Source organism: Triturus cristatus, chromosome 3_2, assembly GCF_964204655.1.
Source record: "Triturus cristatus chromosome 3_2, aTriCri1.1, whole genome shotgun sequence".
NCBI classification, from domain to species: domain Eukaryota; kingdom Metazoa; phylum Chordata; class Amphibia; order Caudata; family Salamandridae; genus Triturus; species Triturus cristatus.
The window spans coordinates 811,830,968-811,850,174 of record NC_140584.1 but is presented as its reverse complement, the minus strand read 5'-3'; the positions used below and the strand labels follow the sequence as shown (position 1 = coordinate 811,850,174).

Below are 19,207 nucleotides of genomic sequence, written 5' to 3'. Positions count from 1 at the left end.
AGGAAGGTGATGCTTCTTGTTGGGGACATATGTGATTTCTGAAGATTGAGAGTCAATCCTAGATGTTGGAAAAGATTGGTACAAGCGTTGGAGGATTTGGTTGCGCCTACAGCCGTGGGCGCCTTGACCAGCCAGTCGTCTAGGTAGGGGAAAACTTGGTGACCCATTTGACGTAGGAAAGCTGCCACAGGAGAAAGGCACTTGGTGAAAATCCGCGGAGCGGATTTGAGGCCAAACGGAAGGACCTTGAATTGGTAGTGCTGTCCTGCCACCTCGAAACGTAGAAACTTTCTGTGCCCCCTGAGTATGGGGATGTGATAGTAGGCATCCTGAAGATCCAAGGATGTCATGAAATCTCCTTCCTCTAGAATGCCTAGGATTTCTTGGAGCGTCACCATCCTGAACGACTGACTCTTCAGGAAAGAGTTGAGTGCCCTGAGATCCAGAATGGGCCTCCACTTCTTTTCTTTCTTGCGTATCAGAAAGAAGCGGGAGTAGAATCCTTTCTCCCTCTGAGCCGATGGAACTCGCTCGATCGCTCCTTTCCTCAACATCTCCGATATTTCTCGGAGCAGCAGCCGCAGATGCCTGTGTGGAAACCTGCGGGGAGGGGTTGCAGGCGGGATAGTGGTAAATTCTAGGGAATGGCCGAATCTGAGGAGTTGGAGCACCCAACGATCTGAGGTGATGATGCGCCAATTTTTCAGGAAATGGGTCAATTTTCCTCCAATTTGTGAAGAAGTAGATGGTAGCTGGACTGGCTGGAGTAAGCGGTCACTGGCGTCCGCCAGTGCCCCTCTTTTGGTTCTTACCCTTGAAGTTAGATCTTCCGTAAGATGACTGTCGACCCTGTTGTTGCTTTTGCTGGTACTGGGTCTTATTCTAGAAGGAATACGAGGACCTATTCTGGAAGGATCCCCTGTAGGAGGACTGGCCTCTAGATTTGTTGCCCCGAAAGGACTGATTCCTTGCCTGCAAGGTTCCAAGCGCTCTAGCCGTGTCAGTGTCCTTTTTAATGGCTTGGAGCGCCTCGTCAATTTTATCTCCAAATAAATGCTGTCCGTCGAAGGGCATATCCAGCACCTTCGTCTGCACTTCCTGCCTGAACGATGTCGCCTTGAGCCATCCTTGGCGGCGCAGGACTGCAGCCCCAGCCAGTTGACGAAAGCCTGTCATGGCCACGTCTATGGCGCAGTCGATGATCTCGGCCGCAGAGGTCTGGCCCTCGGAAAGTAGTGCCTTCACCTCGTCCTGAACCACGCTCGGAAGTTCTGCTAAATATGGGGCTATATCCTCCCAAAGTTGGCGGTTATAACGCCCTAAAAGGGCTATGGAATTGGCCACCTTGATGGTCATTGCCGAAGTGGTCGAAAACCTTTTGCCTATAGTGTCTAATTTTCTGCCCTCCTTGTCCGGTGGTGCTGACAGAGGCGAGGAGGGATTTCGAGAATTTTTCTGGGCCGCTTGGGTCACGACCGAATCCGGCTTCGGGTGGCCAGTCAGGCAAGCTGGTGCCGTGGACGGAGCCTTATACTTCTTATCCAGGCGTGGAACAACCGCAGGAACAGAAGCCGGCGTCAGCATTAGCTTCTTTCCCTGTTCCCAGAGAAAGTCGATGATAGGGATCGATTTGGTCGTCTTCTTCGTCTGCTCCTTAAAGTCATGGAGGAAGCACTCCGTCTCCGCCGACTCCATGACCATATGGAACCGTGCCGCAGCCCGTTCAACTACCTTATGAAAACCACCAATATCCACTGGCGGTGAATCAGCTTGGCGCGGTTGTGGGGAAGGTGGTGAAGATGCTACATACTCCTCCTCCTCATCCTGGTCCGATTGGTCTCCCTGGACCTCTCCTTCCTCTATCTCCTCAGCCTCCTCATCCGATGACTCTATCACCTGAGGTGGCGGTTTCTCGTGGCAGACCTGCGTAACCGGCCGTGATTGCCTTGGGGCTATCGTTGGTGGGTTTGTAGTTGGCACTGGGACCCCTGTATCCAGCCTTGGTGGTTCCGGGAAACGTTGTTTGTAGTCCCTGATAAGGAACTTGAGGTCCTTAACTATTGCCAGAGGAAGGCATACCATTGGAGTGACCTCCGTGCGAACCTGCTCCTGGACGGGGCGCTCCTGCGCGCTTGTATCTTCCTGCTCCTCGTCCGTGCTTTGGCATTTGACATACAGTTCAGAAGGGGAAGTAGCCTGTTCAAAGAGCTCCTCTTCAGACTCTTCACTCTGCAGAATCTCCATAGGCAAATTGGTTTGAACCTTGCTTGGAGATGTCGTTTCCGGTGTAATCTGTGGTCTGGACAGTTTGCCAGGGGCAGATCCTTGCACAGAAACCTCCGCGGTTTTCCGTCCCATGGACGACGACGACGTTCCCGTCGACGGCTCCGTCGTCGACGGTATGGCTGTCACCAACGGTGTCCCCATCGACGATATTTTCCTCGTCGACGAAGTCTTCGTCGACGATGCGGTCGTAGACGATTCAGTCGTCGTCGACGCCTTCGTTCTCTGTGCATCTTCAGAAAATCATGAAATTAATATTTGTTAATCCATAAGGGACAGGCCTATCTGTAAAACTGGTGCCACTATGAACCACAACCAGTTTTACTAAGGATATCAAAATGTGTAATTGATTGGTTATTAAATTTGCCTTTTGGATTCCCCTCCTTTATATCTGTCCTACCTCACTAGCACTTTCCTTTTTCACACTCCCCTTGGAGCAACCTCATTCTCTATTTGGAGCATTGAATATGATGATCTGTTATAAACGTAATTAAATAATAAACAGTCACTGTTGGAGCGATATTTTGTGCCTTTGTGTCTTTTGAGGATATACTTGTTTGCATTGTAAAGAAAATGGTTGTACATTAATGATAGAATGCTAATTCTATATGTACCGGATGCCCTTTGACTAATTAATGTTTTTCATAACTGAATTGTAGCTTTAAAGAAGTCTAGGACCATTGTTTCCTATACCAATGGTGAGCATCCATGGCATATGACTAATACCTGGGAATTCAAAGTAGTCTGTCCATATGAGGCATTTGTACATGGGAGTACATGATGATAATGACAAATTGATGTTTTGAGACTGTGCATTTCTCAAAAACTGAAAACGGATATTTTAAAGGCAGTTTTAGTTTTCAAAAATGGGGTTTCTTCAGGAAAATTGAGGTTGTTCGCCCACAGTGGACAGTAGTATTAGATAGAAAAATGTGCATTTTCAGAAACTGGTGAATGATAATTCAAGCTGAGCTGGGGAGACGTACTGCTGTGGTTATGTCCTTTGTGCCACTGGGTATGTCAAGATTTGAATATTACTTCATAAGTCAAGGGGAGGAATTTAATATTGAAGAACTTTTTCCCAGCATTTCTGCTGGTAACCGCACTTGGTATACTTGGGTGGTAACTACTGAAAATCTTGCTTTGGGTGGTCATAGTGTAGTCACTATTTTACAGGTATAACATTTGCTAGTAGCTCGGGAAGACTTTCCTTGAGCAGAAGTAGCTCTCACTACAAAAAAGGTTGGAGACCCCTGGTCTAGGACCATTGTTTCCTATACCAATCGTTACCCAGGTCCGTGGACAATTGTGTGTTACCCCATTATATCATAATGGATGCTCACAATAGCATCTCGGATGCCTGGATTATGCCAGTAATGCCCACCATTATACTAGGGCCACAGTTGTGCCAAGGCTGGAAACCAGAAGGATCAGGGATAAGACTACATATGAGTCATGACCATTAATATGCCAGGAATAGGTACATATAGGCCAGTCATGCTCAGAGTAGATCTATGATGACTGCCAGCATACCACAAGTAGACCAAAAATACTAAAATAGTCAAGGATGACCATTATTATGCCACTGGCACTATTATGCCAAATATAACACTCTTATGATGGGGCTAGCATATATATATGGCAGTTCTTGGCACCAGGCATAGTTTCAGGAAGCAATAGTGTGTATTATGGGCACACACAAAAAAGTTTATGAATCTCTTAATTTTATCTGGTCTGGATCATACATACCCTGTTCTCCTCAGGTCTTGAGCTGATCATGCATCTAACTGACACATTTTCACTCTGACTCCTGCAGTCCTGCACTTTGGTGGGTCAGCACTGATTACAACTCAGGCTACTGCTGCCATACTTTTTTGATGGTGCACTGTTCACACACATGTTGTGACTGATAAAGGAGGGACTACAATATGGTCAATCTCCTTGTGGCTTAATTATATTGAGATTGGATACAGACTGTCATGTAGCAGGTCATATAAGCCGGCACAGTGTGTTTTTGAGTGTTAGCATGAGTTACTGTGGTAAGTTTGGCTGGCTGTCACTCTTAGGGTCTTGAGATGATCAGTGCTGCCTTCTTTAATAGGCACCTACTCTCTGAAATTGATACTGGGCTTGACTTCACCTCAGAGAGCTACTTTGAAGGTACTGGCGAGCTACCAGTACCTCCTGAGCTACTCGTTGGAGACCCCTGCTGTAGATGATAGTTATAAACACCTCCCTCTTTGTGTGGTCTGTCAGAGTGTGGTAAATTATGCCCATCTGTTACGAAGAGATCAAGCAGTGGCTTGGAAAAAAGTGCTAACCAGGTCTCTTTCAGGACAAGGATGTCAAGACTGATCTATCACTGAATGTGAGAGATCTGGATACAAAGTTACTCAATATCTCCATGTCACCAAGGACACCATTTCCATTTTTTTAACTTTTATTTAATAACTTGGTAAATTCTGGGAATAATGATCTTGGATAATTTCCACAAAACGCACTGGACTGAAAACAAGCATTTCTAAAAGGAAAATCAAGGACTGGAACCGTGTGTCCTTGGTGACATGGATTCATCTGGTAACCTTAGTGGATTTGAGAGAGTATGAGAATGTGACGTTTTTATGCGGATTAGAGTGCTTTGACAAATGGCCCTAGTCTACCTTTGGTAACTCAAGGTTTGGAAGTAGAAGAACACATCGAGGTTGCAGATCTGAAAAGGGCGGTCGCCTCATTTTTAGTGATTCACCTAAAGAGGTAAGAGCTGTTGTGTGTGGCTTCCAAAAGGCTAGTGTATAGGAGTTTGGGGGTCTCATTTGATATGAGACAGGAGGAATTACATAATTCTGTGATGGGAGGGCCTACTCCATTTTTAGCTTCCCATCTTGTAGTGTGGACTGAGTTTTATAGTGAAAGAACAGATAAGAGTAACAGAATTTTTTTTTTGCTGTATAGGCAGTGTAGAAAAGTACTACTTTTTGTCATTACAACTCCCTCTTTCTGCCACTAGCACTGATGTTTTTTCGATTGATGTGCACTGTCAACCACGCCCCAGTGCTCTTTCCCTAAAAACAAGGTAAAATGGACTAATTGTCCAAAAATTGGCACACACTTTAGCACCCCTGTAAGTCCCTAATAACTGGTACCCCTAGTACCTCGGGCATGGGTACTAAAGAGGGTCCTTAAGTCTGAAGCATGTATTATGCCACCCAAAGGGACCCCCATACATATTGCATGCAGCCTGCCATTTCAGACTGTGGGTCATGGTGCAAAAGCATGAGTGAAAACACACGACACAACATGCTAAATCACTGCAGGTAATATTTTTAAGTCACCCCTACAGCATGCCTTGTAACCCTAAGGTAGGGTGCATTATATTACATGTGAGGGCATATCTACATGGGCAGGTATGCCCATGTGTTGTCTAATTCAATTACTAGCTGGTACAAGTGAACAGGCAAGCCATCGTAAGTATATGCACTGGGCACTGTTTATTACCTATTCCTCAGCTACATGATTGCTTTACTGACATCTATGGCGTTTAGTATCAAACAACTTGTCTTAATAAATCCACACTGATCCCAGTAATATATCTTTATGACATGCACCCAAAGGGCACCTTAGAGGTGCTCCCTGAAGCATAGTAGTCCTCCAGTGTGCTGGCTGACTGGTACTGTCCAGCATGCCGCCACAGACACGTTTCTGACCCCCTGCAGGCGACAGCCCATGCTCTCCGAGGCCCAAAAAAATGCCTGCTCCAGAGGAAGGTGTTCTCACCTCCTCCAGCAGGATGGCTAGTGATTAGTATATCAAGGCCTGGGGCTTCAAAGCCCCTGCCACTTTTGATATGCGACCCCGGCTTCTCTCAGACCACAGAGGTGCCAACCCCTGCCCGAGTACTATTTGCACCAGGACAGGCGGGAAATTAGCTATGCAGTAGGTGTGTTGCACTACCTGGCTAGTCACACCCCTAAGGTGGGCTGCATGATGTGCTCCAAGAAAGAAAGGTTCCGCCATTTTGTTTTTGTGTGAAATTAGTAACTCTGGGACAGGATTATGCCCCCTCCCCACAAGAAGTAGAAATACCAGGGGGGAGCGGGGGGCGGGCATAATAACACCATTGGCTACTACCCTTCACTCCACTTAACAGTATTAAATTCAGTATTTAGGTGGCCCCCTGACACTAGGAACGCCGGTTTACCTGACTAAGGAAGGAAAAAGAAGAGCCGAAGAACTCAAGAACTGCGGACTACCTTTGGACTTGGCGACAAACTCTGCCTGCCTGCTCCTGTATCGACAATTGGATAGACCTGACTCACCCTGCAGCTGTGCATGGTCTAAAAGCCACGTAGGGCTGACAGCACTTTGCCAACCAGCCAACATCTCCCTTGAAGTGGAGGAGCCTCCTCTCTGCAGCCTGCAGACATGACCGCATCGACTCGGTACACAGTTCAGCAGTCCCCCGGATCCATAGAAGAAGCAGGAAACCTCCCCCGGAGGAGGTTTCCATGCTCCATGAGGTCAGATCAGTCACACTACCATATTTGGAGACACCAGGATCCCCAAGAGCCGCCCTGCACCAATACCCAGGGTACTGGAGCCCTTGTAGCAGCTAAGGCTTGTTTAGTGTCCAGCCCAGACACAAACACCGTTAAAACAGACCTATGTGGGATGTCAGCATCAGAGAGGCCACTCTTGAGAGTGGCCCTGTTTTGTCACCATCTCCAGGTTGATCTGAAAAGTGAGAGCCTCCAGCGACTTGCCGGACAAAACACCTCTGCAGCTGAGCCCCACAGCCCGAGCCAACCGATGGTGCACCTTTGCTCCAAAGACCCTAAAGAGCCGAACCCACGTCAGGGTCCTGCCAGACTGGCCCCCCAGTCTCCACTTGCAGCCGTTTTCTTGTTACAGGTTTTCCCATTGACTTCAGCTGCAGCGTTAGAGGTTACTCTTGCGACCAGCACCTCTGCACCCAGACACACCAGAGCAAGTAAACCGAAACTGCTGGTAGTTCTAATGACCTGGGCCCCTACTCAGCTTAAGTACAGAAAAACAACACTAACTGAATTGCAAGTACCCCTATGCAGAGTATATTTCTCCCATAGGATAACATTACAGTGTCTGAGGCTCATGCATCACCCCTGACAGGTGTATTTTCTGTGGTTCGGAAAATAAAAAGTACTTTTCAAGTTAGCAAAGTTAGCGAATTTTGCTCCTAAATCTATGAATCTCACCCTGTTCAATGTGCCTAGGTTCTGCATGACTCGCATGAAAGGGAACTCCTTTGCATACTTAGGCCTGAAACTCTGTAGTTCTCCCCAGAATCACTGAGAAGCTGTGCCTCTCTTCTTGCTTTTTGCAAAGGTTTGAAACTCAGCTGGATAGCTGTGTGCATTACAAATTGAAAACATAAATAAGTACCTAATCTTGTAGGTGTCTAAATTAATATTAAAGTGTTTTCTTCCTAAATTGGGGTCGGTTTTCCTCATTGAGTGTGCGCCTCATTTATTGATTCTGTGTGTGCAACAAACGCTTAACACTTCCCTCTGATAAGCTTAAGGCTGCTCGATCACACTACCACAAATAGAGCACCGTGGGATTGTTAAAGCAAGACCCTGTACATTAATAAGGTATACCTGGACTCTCTACTCGATTCACCTCACACTTAATAGAGCCAGCTTCCTACAGGCAGTATTTTGTTAGTGATTTTGTCAGATATCTGCAGTTGATGTCCAAATATGATGGAGAATTTGTGTCTATATTTTTTAGGTCAGTCAGGACAGCAAATATCGCCACGGGGATGGTAGGATTTATGGCGGTGCTTTCAAGAAAATAGGCACCATACTGGGGGGGATGCTTGCAGTTTTCCATAAGATATAGGCACAGCTACAGCCAAAATAGGAGAACGTCCCACCCCCGCCCCCAACCTTCATAGAAGTACCAGGGAATCCCTTCCCTGGGGTAGATCTTCAAATTTAGGGTAGGTGAGCATGCACCCTCCCTTTCCCAAGCTTCACGGAGGCCAACTTTTGAGGGAGCTTGGTTTTAACTTTTCTTTCTCCGACTTTAAAGTGAGACAATTTGTTTGACAATCTGGTGGCGTGAAATGCCTTTTTTCTAGCACACAATAAAATGTAAATGCCTGTAAATTAACTGTGCAAGTATTTCAGAATTTGGAAAGCACAAAAAACATTTTTTGTAACAAAAATGTTAATGTGATTAAAACAAATCAATACACTAGGTGATGACATTTCCACACATAGTTTACGAACTGTATATTTTCATCAATACAACTGTATGTCTGTGGAAATGTAATGGTCATTTCAACTGAAAATGTGTTGGCTGTAATTACAGTGCACTATCATACCATGCATACTCCACACTACAGCATTCTACTCCACTCTATATCACTCCACACCGCTCTACTCCACTCTATAACACACTAGTCTACTCCACTCTACGATACTCCATGACACGCTATGCCACTCCACTATACTACACTCCATGTCACTTTACTCCACACACCACTCCATTCTATGACACTCTAGTCCATGACACTTTACTCCATTTTATGCCCCTACACCCTATGACACGCTACGACACTCCATGCTATGACATTTTATTACACTCTGCGACACTTTACTCCAATCTAAACCACTTTACTCCATAACATTTTACTCCACTCTATGATCCTTAACTCGACAATCCAGTCTACGACAATCTACTCCATGCCATTCCACTCTACGAAAATCTAATCCACTCTGTGCCACTCCATGAAACTCCCTCTATACCACTTCATGCCACTTTATCGCACTCTACGCCGTTCCACTCTACTCCATGGCACACCACTCCACACCATTCCACTTTGATACTCTATGCAATACCATTCCATTCTACACCACTCCACGACACTCCTCTCCACTCCACTTAATGCCACTCCATTCCACGACACTAACTTTTAGCCATGCTTCTCAGCAGCCACGTTGTTGTACAACATGGCTAAAACACATTGGCAAAGCCAGAAAATCTTGCATAGGCGAAACCTTTTGGCTTTTAATGCTGGGGGGTGCTGCAGGGAGCGCAGTAACATACATTTGTTTTCAAAAGCATAGTAAGTCTCCTGGTCATTGAATCCATGAACTCAGGAAAGCTTACAAGTTTCTTAAAGCACTCTGTTCTAAAGCTCTATGCTGTTCAGCTGGAGTGCAGGGACCCCTTGTGATTGGTTCAGAATCTGGGTGATCCGCTTGGTCAACACTACAGTTGTCCCAGAAATCGTCCCTATTCGGTCTACAAGCAGAATGGTTGTAAGGGTTTCCATCCTTGTAAGTTCTACCTGGGGTCAGAACATAGGTGGAGGTGATGATTGCCGGGCTGTCGGAGATAGGGGTGGAGGACTTGTTGCCTTGTCGTTGAGCCTCTTGGGCATGAGATGTCGTGGTTCATCAAAGGTGAGCTCCTCCTCAAAGGTCACCCTCTGTTTCTTGGTAACCGGGTGCAACATGGTTGACTGTTTTCCCACTGGAAGTTTAGCAGAAATTGGGTACTGGAAACATGAAGAAACGCTTATTCATGACCTCAAGTTCTTCTGCCAGTCTCTTTAGAAGTCTTGGATTCCTTAAGTCTTGGTGCCAAAGGAGCTCTTGGCATCGACTTAGCACTCAGACTACAGGGGCGGTTGATATGTGTCGAGGCTCAGTATCCTTTGCTGAGAGCCTGCTCGGCTCTCAAGTATTTCCATGGTGACGACCGGTGCCAGTGGACAGCAATGGGCCAAAGGCTGAGGATTTCTTTCTGGCCTGCTTGGGGCTCAACACCAGACTCCTGTGAGACTAGTGCTATACCTCACCGTGGGTGTGATTAAGTGTATGCTATTTTACCCCCTGGCTGTATGCTGGAGTAATACTCACATCCTTAGGTGTTTTCTTGCTGCAGGGCCCTGTTTGTGTCCACGCTGAGGGTGTCCCATTCTGATCGTCTTCCTCCGAAGTGCTTGAGGGCAGCGTCTCAAAGTTGGGCATCAGATAGGCCACTGGGATTTCTGAGGGACCTGCCTCTTCCTCCTCGATGCAGAGTGGGCCCTGTTTACCTAAAATGCCAGGTGTCTCAGAGGATGACTGCTGATGAATTTTTGAGTGCCCCCAATGCCTTTTTGAGGGGTTACCCTTTATTACACTCTTCAGGTCTGTATTCTGCGAGCTCTGTAGAGATCAAAGAAGAATTGAATTGCAGACCAGAGGACCAATCACAGAGCCTCAAAGTGAAGCGGTTGTGGCCTGCAGGAGAAGAATGGTGTTCCCATCGGGAAAAAGATTAAATAGATGTTGTTCATGCAGTGATTGTTATCCAAGTCTTCATTCATGAAAATTGAAGCAGTTCGGCCCGGAAAATCCACAAGGATCGTGCCGCTCACAGAGCCGTTACGTAACACATCTGTACTCCATGGCGAAAAAAATCTATCCAAGGCGGAGTTGCTGTCCATGTGCACTGTGGATTATTGTAAGTGTCCCAGCGCATTCATTGACTCAAAGCTTCTTCAATGAAAAACAAGTTGTAATGTCTAAGCCCAACTTTAGATTTCACTAGTATGTAGATCATGCGAATCTCCGGTCACACAGGCTGTATCATTCTCATCACTGAAAGAGACAGCTGAGATCATGGCATGTGTCGCACATGGTCAATAGAAAGAGATGACAGTTTTCCTCAGCTCTGAATAGATGGCACAAATGTGATACGTAACCACCAACAGTTCATTAAATCAGTCGATCCTTTTATCTGCTCATTCAGACACCAGATTATTCACTCTACTCTCTCTGCAGATGTAGTTGCTAAATAAGCAACTCAAAATCATGTTCTTTTCCAATACTCCACAATACTCTTTTCAGCTCTCACTCTGTGCCTTCTCTTCCTCTCTGCGGCACTCTAAAGCAAGCTAATGGTAGCACTGATCACTATAAATGCTTGCATAGCATTACACATACATAGGAGGTAATCGCATAGTGTTCTCTCCCACTCTGGAGCACGTTAGGATAGTTGCCTGCACTCTTATTCCCTAAGCTGTACTACACATCACAAAGACAATGCAATGCAGGCCTTACCAAGAATGCAGAAATGTCAATTGGTGGAATGCTGTGTAAAAACAGTTCTTTCAGGGGTAGCAAAACAGGTTACAACAAAACAAACAAATGAAGGAACCAGAACCAGTGTAATCAGATGAGGAAATGAGTCAAGAATGGAGAAGCAAGTAAGCTCAACGGATCATAACTGGGGGAAAGAAAACAATTGTTTGCTTACAAGGTAAACATCTTGTAGGAATACAGCGCCTTTAAGGCTATGTGGTGGCAGTTATAACTCTTAAATTTTACAATTATATTTCCATTAGGGCTTTGGGTCACCATCATAAGAAGACTGATACCACTATCATTATAATCACATGCCCAAAAGAAATTCAGAGGTGGCTACTCGCCTTTGGTGCGTGGGTCCCAGAGCCGGATATGCCTGTCCGTGCTGCCTGATGCTAGGCGTCGACATATGGCTGAATAGGATACACAGTTGAAAACTTTGCTACCTGTCTAGAGAAAGAAATGTTGGGTGAAAAATAAATTAACATTTCTGGATCGCTATTAACCACCTCAATAAAAGGTTTTAAAGGACCAGTTATAACTACAGTGGTTTTTCAGATGCTCTGAGCCAGTCAGTGAATCTTCAGATTTTCCTACAAGCCACCCTATCTTAAACCAATACATCTGTAAAACTCAGCCATCAGGTGACCTGAGAGGCTGTGACAACAGGAGTTTCTTGGCAAGTCAATAAGTAAAAAACCCTCCAACATTCAATTCAAAATGGAGGTGAGCAGAGTGTGAAAAGAACACATAACGGCTTCTACCAAGGGTGACTGACTATTACAGACTTTCTTTAATGCACAGTGTATTGAAAGCTCACCAATGTGGATTTGGATCCCCCTGTCTCGACATCCCAAACTTTGATTGTGTGATCCCAGGATGCACTGCAGATTTCATCTGTGTCAGACCAAAGCACAGAGGAAACTGCCTCACTGTGGCCAGACAGGGTGACAACTGGTGTCTGAAAAAAACAGAACAACATATATAAATACTGCAAAATAGTTTGCTATCCACACTGAGTAATGCTCAAGAAAAGTGTAGTAGTCGGAGGATACCCATTACCCAAAGGTCCAGACCATTTATTTTCTCAGTGGCACAACAGCAAACTTCATTTTAGCTGTTCGACTTTATGTGTATTTGGCTTGCTTGAAGAACGAACCACAAAGTACAACCTGTAATTCTAGGCTCCTCTGTAAAGCTGAATGTGTTTTTGCCTGAGAAAGATGTAGCCAAAACTTCTCACAAATATGCTGAATTCTCAATTTTAAAAATGCCATGCGAGATGAGATTTCATCTGATCTATTATTGTGTTTGTGTTAAAATTCTTTGTTGACCAACAATATACTTTTTATGCAAGAATTGCACACCCCAGCTCAAGGTATGTTCTCGGTGTATGCTTTTTCCTTACCCTTGTTAAGCCCAATTGCTCTGTTTTCTGTTTCTTCCTAGGGCGGTCTGTGCTTTCTTCCACAAGATCTTCTTCGTCTGTCGGAACTTTGGTTAAAGAGGACGAAAAGAAACAAGTCACTTTTTATACCTGCCCAACAGGGCAATCGAGTTTGATAGCTTAACATTTAAGAACAAACAAATCAGCAAGGTATAAGTAGGAGAGATATGTGCTGTTTGATCAATTTAAGCATAAAAAGATGGTAGTCATTCAGTAAGGTACAAACCATACCTTTTTAGACAATATTAATGCCACAAAACAGATCACACTTATATGGCATGTGTACAAAATTTAGATCCTGCCACTAACAAAAGTGCATTAATTAGGTGTGACTTTTCCCTTTTGAATGAGACAAGGCCACTATAACTAGCATGCGCCCAATGTGTTGGTACACTTCTTATAACGTTTCAGAATTGCATTTCATTTTTGGGAGTGGAGAAGTAAACAAAACTGACAGATTTCTTAAAGCCCTTCCAACGAGCATGTCTGAGTGGGATTTTTTGCAAAGCCACCACCCAAGTTATTGCCTAAAGGCTGCAAAGCATCCACCAGTCTGAGGAGTCTTCTGACAACCGCAAGCTGTTCTTATTTTCAATAGCTTCAAATAGATCAAATGTTCTCCAGCCTGTTCATTTATAAAACTTGTCAAAACAGACATCAAAGGGAATAAAACATATGGGAACAAGCAAAGGTAGTGAAAGAAAAGCTATTTAGTTTCAAAAATTATATTTCTGATTCTAGGTCTTCCCAAAGATACCACTTCTTATGATAATGCGCTAGGTGCTATATTGCATCCAGAAACGTTTCTCTCCCAGAAATAGCTCTTGCCATGATGGACGCTTTCTCGACTCATAAACTTTGTGTCATCACCTAGTCCATTCTGGCACAGGACCAAGAGGCGAGGTGAACAACCGGCCAGTGATAAATTGGCACCTCAGCGCCCCGGAACAAGCCAAGACCCATAATGAATTAGTGGCACCCAGCGACACATTTACTTAGAGCCAAAGCAATTCAAAGGGGGAGGGATAGGGGAGGAGGAGTTTAGTTATAGGGCAGATTGATTAAACACACCAGAGAGTAAACGTTTAAATGCATGCCTAATGTATAATGTGAATGCAATTCATGTAAGATGAGACTGTTTGAAAACCCAATTAAAAATCTGATAGGAAAAAAAAAAAATCACCTAATGCATTCTGGATATTGCAATGTTGGTTTGCATCCCTTACCCTAAATATACTAACCAATCTGATAGCAATTATTTTCAGATCAAATGTCTTAGACTGGAAGCAGTGTTTGTAATGATATGGGGTGAGATGGTCACCCTACTCCTATTACAGGTCCATCCAGCTGCATGTGTAAATATTTGGCTATAGATCGTAACGTCTTATATCAATTCTTTGATGTTTTTAGTGACTCAGAGTATACAGAGAGGAAACAGGAGAGCTTTTATGATAGAGAAAAAATAACAAAAACACATTTTCAACCCATGGGATCTTATTTCCCCTGGCACTGATTAACTAAGGAGGGAGGCACATAAGTTATCTGCAGGAAGATATAGTAACCATCAAAAATATAGGAATTACAGGTAAACATTTTCTTCTAAAGGATGCATTTTCTTGCCGATTCCTCACCTTATGAATGCATCCCAAAATAGTACCTCCCAGGAGGTGGGATTTTATAACCTGACTCAAGCTAAAAGAAGGGGACTCCGCCAAGACAGATTCACATTTGGGAAAAAAGGAAGGTGAACAGACACTACAATTGATTGGAAGTTCGGCTGAATCAGCAAGGTGGAGGACTGCCCGGACGCAGCTGTCACACAGGGTAAGAGACTACATCAGAACCTTAGTAAAGAATGCTACGTATGGTAAACTAGGGAGGAGCGAGAAAAGATAACCTGAGCACCCTGCCACTGACAGGAATGTAGCATATTACCTATTAATATGTCCTAGCTGAGTAGTCGTAAGGCGGACTGATGCGATCTCATGGAAATCACCTTTTTTTGATAGACTAGGAAAGGTGAATATTTATTGTCGGAGTTGACACCTCAATCTTTTTTTTTTTAGTCTAAAAGGGTTTCTCAGTGCCATCAGTTTCCCAACGCCATTGGTATCTGAAAGAAGTGAGAGATGCTGGTTGCGTGGACCGCTGGGCGTAACAGATGGTATGACCTTTACTCTAGGTGTGACACAATCAGTAGGCTTGGACTGCTGCGCGACACAGATGATATGCTTAGCCCCTGCGTGTGCTACAGGGTGCGATTCGGATATTTAGGGAAAAGGATTTGGACCTGGGAGATTAGGTGTAACTTGTGTTTAACCAAGAGGGGCTTGTGGTTCTCAAGTTATTCCTTTATTCCGCGAACTATTGTAAGCTGATATTGACAGACTATCAGGCTCACTTATTCCCGCGTACTGTGCAGAGCTTCCCCTGGTCTCAGCGCTAGGAACGGGTACAGGAATTATGTGACAAAGTCATCATTTTTTCTCCGTCACTTTTTAGGTGTTGGTTGCTTGAACTCCTGGGTTTGATACAGATGGTGGGGTGTCATTTTTTATGTAAGTTACATGTGTGATGTTGTGGTGCTGTCACTGCAAACTGTGTTTTGTCCTAAGCATTGTGTTTTTGTCGATGACCCAATATTTAACATGAAAATGTTATTTCTCACCAACCGTAATTGATACCAAGAGTCAATATCGTTCAGATACTGTTTTCTTTGACAAATTGCACTTTTTGATACTGCAAACCATTCATATACATTGTTTTTTTTTTTTTTTTTATTATTTTTTTTTTTTTGGAAAAAGTTTTTATTGAACAATAATTCGGTTACAAGTATGGGCCTACAACCACCCGGGCCGGCCGCTAGGTACATAAGGAAATATACACATATCAAGGCTGCAATCCGTTCCCAGGGCACTGCCCCGCCGTGGCTCAAGATAGTTCTCGAAGAACAGCAAGCGTCAGTCCAACAATAACAGAAACAAAAAGAAAAAACAATAAAAACAAAAGGCGAGTTACGAGGGATACCAGTGCGGTTCAGGCTCCCCCCGGGAGACTCCAGTCAGAACATTTGAGCAATCCGCTAAAAGAGAGGAGTACCGGGAGGCCGGGGACGGAGGGGGGGGGGGAAGGGGGTCAAGGGAGATGAACGTCCATATGTAGTTGTTACAAAAAGCGCCAGGAGCCGTCAAGGGTCAGGGGGACATGGCGATATCAGTGTCCACCAGGGGGGGCGTACAGATGCCTCCGCGATACGCATTCCATTGACCCCAAATTCTACCCCATGCCCCCGGCTTGCCACGGGCCACATACACTGTCTTCTCCCGAAACATACACCAGTCCATATTCTCCTTCCATACTGACACGGTGGGCGGCCGTTGAGCGCCCCAAAGTTGCGCTATATCCCTCTTGGCAATCATGTTCCCTAGGGCCGCCCACCGAGTCTGAGCCGCGTTGTAGTCATTGGGCTCCCACACATTCAGGACACAGCGACGCACCTCCGGCAGCAGCACAACCCCGGTGACCTGTCCCATGACCGTGTGGACCCGGCGCCAGTAGTCCGCCACCTCGCGACACTCCCAAAGGATATGAAGAAAGGTGGCGCTGAGCCCGCAGCCTCGTTTACAGAGCCCGTCGTCGGAGAATCCCATCGCGACCAAGCGCGGACCCGTAACATACACCCGGTGGAGAATCTTGAGCTGTACCAACCGGAGACGAGCCGGAATGGCAACCTCCTTGGGGGACGACAGTGCAGACTGCCAGTCTTCGTCGTCCAATTCAACCCCATCCCCAGTCCAAGCCTCCCGAAGGCGCACCAGGAGATCCGCCCGGTGATTAATCAATTTTTTATAAATTAAAGAAATAGTACTATCAGGGACATGTCCGTCAAGTACGCGGTCCTCGAGGGGCGAGGAAACCGGGATCTTGGTCCCCTCCCCGAAGACCGAGAGCAGGGCGTGTCGAACCTGGGCGTAGCGGAAGAACTCCCTGTCGGTCAGCTCGTATTCGGCCTGGAGCACCGCGAACGTCTTGACCGCGCCCTTGTGCCACAGGTCTCCCACTTTGCTGATACCAATCGTGTCCCACTGGTCAAACCCCTTGGTGGTCCACAAGCTGCCCAGGCGGTCGGAGGCAAACAAGGGAGTAGCACATGTCATTCGCTCACTCCAGCCCGTGGCCGCAGTGGCAGCCCTCCAGGTCCGCACAGCAATCTTAGTAGGACCCGTAAGGGTCCGGTCAGCCAGGCGGGAATAAAGTGCCCTGTTGTAGTTCCCGCCGGGAAGCAGGAACTTGTCCATCTCATACGCCGGATTCAAGCCGGGCGCATACGTGGCGTGGTTAATGGCAGATAGCTGCGAGGCCCAATAGTACCTACGAATGTCAGGAAGCGCGATGCCCCCGTCATACCAGGGGAGAGTGAGCTTGGCAAGAGCAATACGCGCCCGGCCGTTCCACACCAGTCTCCTCTGCAGGCTCTCCACCTCCCGAAAGTAGGCCACTGGGATAACGTCAAAGGAGTTCTGGAGTGCATAGAGGAACCTGGGAAGGGACATCATTTTAAACAGCGCGGCCCGACCCAGCGGGGACAGGGGCAGCCTGCACCACCGGGCCGTGTCCTCCCGCAGTCGCCGAAGTGGACGCAGAAGATTCTGCTCGTAGCGAGCCACCGGGTCCAGCGAAACGTATATCCCCAGGTACTTAAAGCCGCTCAGAGATATTTGAATCGGGAGCCGAGGCGGCAGGAGAGGAGGACCACCAGCGATGGGATAAACGCAGGATTTAGACCAATTGATCGTGAGACCCGAATTGTTCCCAAAGGAGGTCAGAACGTCAAAGAGGACGTTGAGTGACTGCCGCGGTGAGGTGAGGTACAGGAGAATGTCGTCCGCATACAGCGAGACCCGATCTTCAAAGCCCGGGCCCCACCGGATCCCTCCAAGCGAGGGCTCCCAACGGAGCCAGGCAGCGAGTGGTTCCAGGGCGAGAGCAAAAAGCAACGGGGACAACGGGCACCCCTGCCTCGTGCCCCTGCCGAGGGCAAAGGGCCGAGAGACCCGCCCATTCACCACCACTTGAGCCATGGGTCCCGTGTAAAGGAGCCTCACCCAGCCAATAAATCCCTCTCCAAAGCCGAATTTATCCAAGACGGCCCAGAGGAATGGCCACTCAATAGTGTCAAATGCCATCGTGGCATCCAAAGAAACCAACACGGCCGGTTCGGAGAGGAACTCCGCCCTGGCGAGGACCCCGTGCAGACGCCGCAAGTTAAGAGCGGTGTTGCGGTGCGGGATAAAGCCGCATTGGTCCGGATGAATAAGGTCGCACACGACACTCAACAATCGATTGGCCAGGACTTTCGCCAGGATTTTAGGCTCCGCATTGAGCAGTGAAATAGGCCGGTAAGAGGTACAGCGGTCACGAGGCTTGCCCTCCTTGGGGATAACGACTATAGTGGCCAAGCGCTGGTCGGCAGGAAGGGAACCCGCCGCAAGAGAGTCGCGGAACATGCGGCCGAGGAAGGGCGCAAGCTTATCAGGACGCAATTTGTATAGTTCAATGGGCAGACCGTTAGGACCCATAGCCTTGCCCGAGCGAAGGGAACGAATCGCGGTCGCTATTTCATCCGACGATAAGGGGGCGTCCAACCGCTCCCGGTCCTCAACGGACAGGCCGGGCAGAGCAATATCTCTCAGTAGGAGGCGAGAGTCATCCTCGTCCCTGTCAGTCACCGGGGAGTACACCGCCCGGAGGTGATCAGCGAAGCATTCCACAATCTCATCCGGCTCAGTCACACACACACCATCCGCAGCACGCAACTCGGGGACCACACGATTCACTCTCTCTTTTTTTTCCAGCCACGCAATCAACTTACCCGCCTTGTCCCCCGAGTCATACAATCGGCCCTGCTGCTCCCTATACATAGTTTTGGCCGCGTCAGTGACCAGGGACCTATATTCGAACTGTTTCAGGCTAAGGGCATGTAGTCCGTCCGGAGTAACATTCGCCTCCAGGGCCGACTCCAGCCCCGAGATGTCAGTCTCCAGCTTTACCACCGCCTCGCTCCTAACCTTCTTGGCCACCACTATCTGGGCGAGGGCGTGTCCGCGTATCACAGTTTTAAAGGCTTCCCAAAGGGACAACGCAGACGACACCGACCCCTCGTTTTCACTGAAGTATTGGTCCATGGCCTTAACCAGGCTGTCACGAGTCACAGGGTCCCGCAGGTACCAGGGGTTAATGGGAGCTATCCGCCCTGCGGACCGCGACCCGGTGTCAAAGAGAAGCCACAGCGGAGAATGGTCGGAGATACCACGCGCCAGGTGTCTGACCTCTCGAATCCGACCAGTCTGCGCCGCGG

The 19,207-nt window shown here is 47.0% G+C and overlaps 1 protein-coding gene across 2 annotated transcripts in view; it reads right to left on the bottom strand.

The window, feature by feature from the left end:
• The window catches only part of WDR12 (WD repeat domain 12), a 252,188-nt gene that overhangs the window by 16,404 nt on the left and 216,577 nt on the right, over positions 1-19,207 (bottom strand). For both annotated transcript variants that reach the window (XM_085648960.1, XM_085648959.1), the window contains exons 8-10: positions 12,811-12,896; positions 12,223-12,363; positions 11,747-11,852 (exon numbers count right to left, since the gene is read on the bottom strand). In XM_085648960.1, coding sequence (XP_085505086.1) covers positions 11,747-11,852; positions 12,223-12,363; positions 12,811-12,896 — 333 coding nt within the window. The remainder of the gene's footprint in view (positions 1-11,746; positions 11,853-12,222; positions 12,364-12,810; positions 12,897-19,207) is intronic.